Source organism: Colias croceus, chromosome 14 (genome assembly GCF_905220415.1).
Source record: "Colias croceus chromosome 14, ilColCroc2.1".
Taxonomy (NCBI): Eukaryota; Metazoa; Arthropoda; class Insecta; order Lepidoptera; family Pieridae; genus Colias; species Colias croceus.
The window spans coordinates 10,491,785-10,498,341 of record NC_059550.1 but is presented as its reverse complement, the minus strand read 5'-3'; the positions used below and the strand labels follow the sequence as shown (position 1 = coordinate 10,498,341).

General features: G+C 40.0%; 1 protein-coding gene across 1 annotated transcript; it reads right to left on the bottom strand.

The window, feature by feature from the left end:
• Nucleotides 1-687: 687 nt before the first annotated feature.
• LOC123697613 (proline-rich protein 12-like) lies at nucleotides 688-2,751 on the bottom strand. Its single transcript, XM_045644155.1, has one exon. The coding sequence runs from the start codon at nucleotides 2,749-2,751 to the stop codon at nucleotides 688-690; it is 2,064 nt and encodes a 687-aa protein (XP_045500111.1).
• Nucleotides 2,752-6,557: the final 3,806 nt, after the last annotated feature.

Here is a 6,557-nt window from a genome sequence, read left to right as displayed (position 1 = left end):
CTCTTTTAAAAGAATACGTTGAAAAAATAATGTTAATCTATGAAAATATTTAATGTTTAACATCGTTAAGATAGTGTATGATTCATAGATTATTAATATATTATTGAAACAAGCGACTTCTTATAAAATCGGCAAAGAGTGAATTTTGGAATTAAAAAGCTATTCATATAATTTCTTTTATTATTAAAAATATAAATAATTTACAAACTACACGGTCATCTATCTACACATCGGGTTGTTAGATTATAAGTTGATGATGAAAAGTTGATTACATGTCGAAGAAAGTAATGTAGCCATGGGTTCAATAGCAATTGGTTAGCAAGAGGAAATGTGCGGTGTTTTTGTCGCGGGAGGTATTGACCGCTGACCGCTAGTCTGATTTCTATTGCGTCTGCGGACCTTGACCCACTGCGAGACGTCGCCTTGTGCAAATCGCATTTCACGCCCCAGCGCCCCCTTCGACGCCTCCGATGCAAATAATGAAATCGATTTGTCGAAATTTATTAAGAAACTTAATTTATACAATTTTCTTAACTAAATATAAAAATACAAGATTTTAAGAATAACATTATGTACAGAACTAAATCACAGGTCGCCGTTTTCAGGGCTTTCGAAACGATCACAATCTATTCGGAAACAATAAATAATTACAATTATGGCGGGTGCCCGGTCGGGGCAAGGCGCGGTTTACGGCTTACTTTTAAGGGTTTTGTTTTTTCTCTTAACAACGGAAACTTTCGGCTGATCGTCTTCGACCTGGACGTTGGTGGCTCGTACATAGTTGCTCTTGTATCCCGTTTCGTGGACTCTGGCGTTGGGGCTCAGTTTGTCGGATCGTTCGCTGGAGTCTGACCGCTCCCCCTCGCTCGCTCGTTCTGTATCCTCGCTGGATCGCTCGCTCTCGTCTGATCTCTCCGATTCGTCGGCGCGTTCTCTGTCTTCCACGCGCCTGCTTTCTTCTGCGACTTCTTTTTTAGTTTTCTTTTTCTTTTCCTGTATCCGCTCGGGGTCTTCGCGAAGTCTCTCATGGTCATCGAGGAAATGACCCTCATCTTCGGCCGCCTCGAGCCTCGCTACATCTGCGTCTTTCGTGGGCGGTGGAATGGTTAATGATTTGTAATGTTCTTCCTCTTCGGATATCGGGAGCTTTTTTCCATAGTAGTCGTAATCACCGGCCGTATAAGCTTGACTGTAGGTGGATCGAACTCGTCTGCTCTTCTTACGACGACGTCGACGCTTTGGAGCTTCCGTTCGCTCAACTTGTGCACTCTGTTCACTATCGGCATCAGAGTCATGTTCTTGATATTCGTCTCTAGGAGTCTCCTCCGCGCTATCTTCATCGCGATCCGGAGCTTCCGGTCTTTCTCTGTGTAGTTTTTTAGGCCGTTTTTCTTTGTAGATAGGTGGCACTCGAACCGTGACCGTGTCAATTTGATTGGGGTTGTGTTCAGTGGGTGGTAGCACGCGTGGCTTTAGCTTACGGCGTGGATCTTGTGTCGTAGTGGTGACCTCGCTTTCCTCCTCGCTCTCTGCGTCATCTGGTGCTGGTGAAGGAGCACGATTTGCTTTCGGTCGTTCTCGCTGGAAATTTTCTGAATCATCATCATTCCTGCGGCGAAGTTGATTTCCTAAGTCTCGGTCGCCGAAATGAACTTTCCTGTAATCATTAAGTGGCAGTTTTTTCTTAGGTTTCTGTTTTTGAGCCCAAAACTGATCGACGGCGGTACCGAATTCGCGTACAGCTTTAGAACGATCGCGAAGTTCCTGCGCATCCCCGTAGTCATCATACAGTTGATCCTGTTGGCCCTCCTCATTTTGTGGTTCATCTTCGACGTCGAAGAGATAGTCGTCGTCGGCGACTTGTGCTCTATTTATATTTTTAGCGTCAATGGTGTGCACTCTTTGCGGAACTCCATCGCGAACGACAAACGCATCCACGTACACGCGTGGATTGCGCGGAGCCGGTGGGGGCAGTTTAGCTGCGCGAGGTTGGATCGCTATGGGTGCGACGGGGAGGACGGGTTGTTCTAGCGGCGCTTCCTCTTCTGCAATATCATCATTGGCCGCAGGAGCGGGAGTGGCTAAAGCGCGGTTGAAGTTAAAGTTGAAGCGCAAGTTGGAAGTGATCGTTTCAAGATTAGAATCTGCTTTAGGTTGAGCTGGGGCACCACAAGGAGCAGCGGTGGTCGGGTTCGCGCGCGGGGACGCGCAGGGGGGAGGGGGAGGCGGCGGCGGTTGCGTCGGTTTAGGCTTCGGGGCGGCTCTAGGTTTGGGACATGGGGGAGGGCGAGCTTTAGGTTGTGGCGGTGGGGGCGGTTGTCGCGCCCGGCAGGGGGGCGGGGCTGCTGCTCGCGGAGCCGCGCACGGCGGGGCAGCGGGAGCAGCCGGGGCTGGGGCTGGAGCTGCACCCGCTGCCGCCTGTAGAGGCGTATCTATCCCTGGCACAGGAGCAACCGGCGGCGGGAAGGCAAAAGCTTGCGGTGGCTTCCTCGCCACATTGTACCCGAGAACATCAGCCAATCCTCTAAACACGATGTCGCCGAATGTCCGCTTCTTCCGCACGATAGGTTCGTGGTCTCCATCGGTGAGGGTGTCGTTGCCGTCGCCCAGGACGATGTCAGTAGCGTCGGCGATGGTCTCGTTGACGGCGTCGGCGATGGCGAGCGTCTGGTTGGCGGTGTCGGCGATGAGGAAGACGTCGGCGGCGCGGGCGGCCGCCAGCAGCGTGAGCAGGAGCAGCGCGCGCGGCATCGCGGCATGCCAACTAGTGGCGCGCGGGACACAGTTCGAGCACTTTTGTGTGCACCGCAGTTGCTTAAGGCCCGTCACGGATGAATGCACCCGCCCTGCCCTAACTATCACAACATTTCTCGCAGTCGTACATTTCTTTGTGCATTTGTAATGTTAATTACGTGGAGACGGAAATAAATAACCTGTTACTGCAAAGCAATAATGTCTATTATGTTTAATTTGTTACTTAAACCAGAGCATAGAATGTTTCGATTCAATAAAATATCTTGTACCGCATTGTCCGGTGTGTCATTGATCTTATATAAATGAATTTATCTTGTACCACTAAAACTCCATACAGGCATACTAAGTTGTTTATTTCTTCTCAATACAATAAAACATTATATTATGCTTTAAAATAGCATACTTAAGGCACAAACGCACAAAATTTTTTAGTTGACAATGGTAGTGGAGTGCCTGGAGCATTCAAAACCGTATAACCTCGGATTAGAGTTATAGTGAATGAATTAATATGATCGATGTGGGATATTGTTTTTCAAACTATAAATTGCAATGTTTACCCAAATTTTTTTGTGCATTCCATTGTTTCATTGTTTAAAAAAATGTTATGAAAAATTAATTTTTTTATTCGAGTAGACATATAGGAATAGTTTTCAAAGATACCTATGTATAAAAATAGCAGTAGGGATCTCGAACAGATAGAAAAACGTGGAGGGGAGAGCGGAGCAACAAATTAAACGTACTCTATTGAGTACATTAAAAAGAATAAGGTAATTAATTACGACTTATGTATAAGTTAGATATAAGTTACATATTATGTAATATTGACATGATTTTAAAAGAGCAACTATGGAGTTTCTTGCCGATTCTTCTCCATAGATACTGCTTTCCGAATCGGTGGTAAATGTTAAAAATACTTAGTTATGTAATGACGATTCGAAAGTGCTACTAAATAGTAGTCTAATTGAATAAATGAATGTTTGAGTTTGAGTTTGAGTTTGACTAATGAAAAGAAAAAAAAAATATTAGTACCATATCTGTTTATTTAAATATATTACAACTAGATTTTTTCAAAGGAAAACCCGCATAGTTCCCGTTCCCGTGGGATTTCCGGGATAAAACCTACTCTATGTGTTAATCCAAGTTACCTTCTATATGTGTGCTAAATTTCATTGTAATCGGTTCAGTAGTATTTGCGTGAAAGAGTAACAAACACACACACACACATCCTCACAAACTTTCGCATATTTATAATATTAGTAGGATTAAAACTGCTTTTTACATTATCTCTCTGATTAATTTTTTTAATTTATCTATCAAATTAAAATAATTAAATAAATAATAATATATTACCTTCACAATCGTCTAACAACGGTTTAGAGCAATCTTCCGTATCCTCTCCCATCTCATGGAAAAGTTCTCTCCTGAATTATTTCTGAGAAACACGAAATAAAAGGTAAATTATTATACATACCATCTTTAAATATAAATTTATACTTAGTTGAATCGTTTCTATCGCCTTAAATACCTATTTTATCATAATTTATCTATAATATTAATTTTATTGACTTATCGAAATTTTCCTGACTTATAGAAATTTTCCTGACGTATAGAAATTCTCCTGTCTTATCGAAATGTTCCCGACTTTTGGATTTTTCCTGACTTATAGAAATTTTTGCGGAAAAGAGAAATTTTCCTCACGTATAGAAATTTTCCTGGCGTATAGAAATGAAATTTTCCAGCTTATAGAAATTTTCCTGACGTATAAAAAATTTCCTTTCTTATAGAAATTTTCCCGTCTTATGATTTTTTTCCTGACGTATAGAAATTTTCCAGACTTATGGAAATTTTCCTTTCTTATAGAAATTTTCCCGACTTATCATAATTTTCCCGACTTATAGATTTTTCCTGGCGTATAGAAATTTTCCTTACGTATAGAAATTTTCCTTGTTTATAGAAATTTTCCTTTCTTATGGGAATTTTCCAGCTTATAGAAATTTTGCCGACTTATGGAAATTTTCCTGACTTATACAATTTTTTCCTGACTTATCGTAATTTTCCCGACTTATGGATTTTTCCTGGCGTACAGAAATTTATCTGACGTATAGAAATTTCCCTATCTTATACAAATTTTCCTTATCTATATAAATTTTCCTGACGTATAGAAATTTTCCTTGTTTATAGAAATTTTCCTTGTTTATAGAATTTTTCCTGGCGTATAGAAATTTTCCTTTCTTATTGAAATTTTCTAACTTATAGAAATTTTCCCGACTTATGGAAATTTTCCTGACTTATCGTAATTTTCTAAATCAAAATCTCTACGTTCTCGGCGATAGGTGAAAATTTGAAAAAAACGTCATAACTCCGAAAATACGAAAAATCGCATAATATACATGGGGGTGATTCGGATAGCCCTTTATGTCCTCTACCTCCCAGCTTCAGTATATCACTACTTCTCAAGACACCCTCTATGGTCAAACATGAATTTTTCACAATAATTTGTTTAAACAACGAAACAATGGAGTGCACAAAAAAAAATTGGGTAAACATTGCAATTTATAGTTTAAAAAACAATATCCCACATCGATCATATCAATTCATTCACTATAACTCTAATCCGAGGTGAAGACCTCCAGGCACTCCACTAAGATCGAACATGTGGTATGCAGTGTTACAATTATTATGTTTGTAGAATAATAAGGTAATGTTATGTTGTCAGGAGCAGAACATTATTTTCACACCTTCCATATAACTTATTATTAACCGTGGTTTCTGATACTTTTTCAACGCTCACGTACGTTGTTAAGTTTGAAAGTTTTTAGCACCATAATCGAGCAATATCAGAGGAAGTGGCTATATTTGACTTTAATATTTTTAGTTCAAGGTGCTGTATGAAACCACAACTAATTAGGGGCCCCGTTTCTAGAAAGATCTGAACTTGGCAATGATAGATTTAGGCTGACTATACACGAGCGGTAGTTGAAATGGTGTGAGTCGAAAGCTGGTCTTGAAACAATTGCAGATATTTCACAAAAGACCACCAAACTACGCAAAGTTTGCACTTAAAATACTTGTCAACTGATACTGGATAAACACTTTCTTCATACACATCACATATTATCATACATAGGTAACTATCGCTAAATTTAGGGAAAACTACTACATTTGAGAATACGGCTCACATGAGACATACCTATCTTCTTCTTTTTTTCAAATGGCAACTTCCACATGAGACATATTCATCTCAGTAAATTAACGTTATTACTAACTAATATAGTAGCGATGAGACTGCTCGTAGCTAACTTGACTTAACGAATAGAAACCGAAAAATGTGATTAGTGGAAGCCGTAGTGTGTAATTGTATCTAATTTGCTTAATTTTGTACTTGTCACGTTGCAAATTTAGAACTAATAATACAGAGATTTTCATCACGTTAATCGAATCTACGTTTTTATATTTTGTTCCTTGAAAATATAAAAACGTACTTAGATTATTTGACGCAAGAACGGTGAATATGTTAGATACAAGATAACTGCATCCCTGCTCAGCCAGATAAATGAAAATACATTATTTTTATTTTAGATTAAATAATAATTTGTTAATAAGTACATGACAAAAAATACATTGTTCATTTTAAGAAATTTTAAGTGCGTAGGAAATGGGAATGTGCCCTGTATCTAGACACGCGGCAGCGTGTCAAGCGAAGAGAACTGGCGAGCAGCAGCCGTGTAATTTAGAACCTCACAAAATATAAACAGTATGTAAAACTAGCCTCATCAAATTATGGGGTTCAATAGGTCATTAGT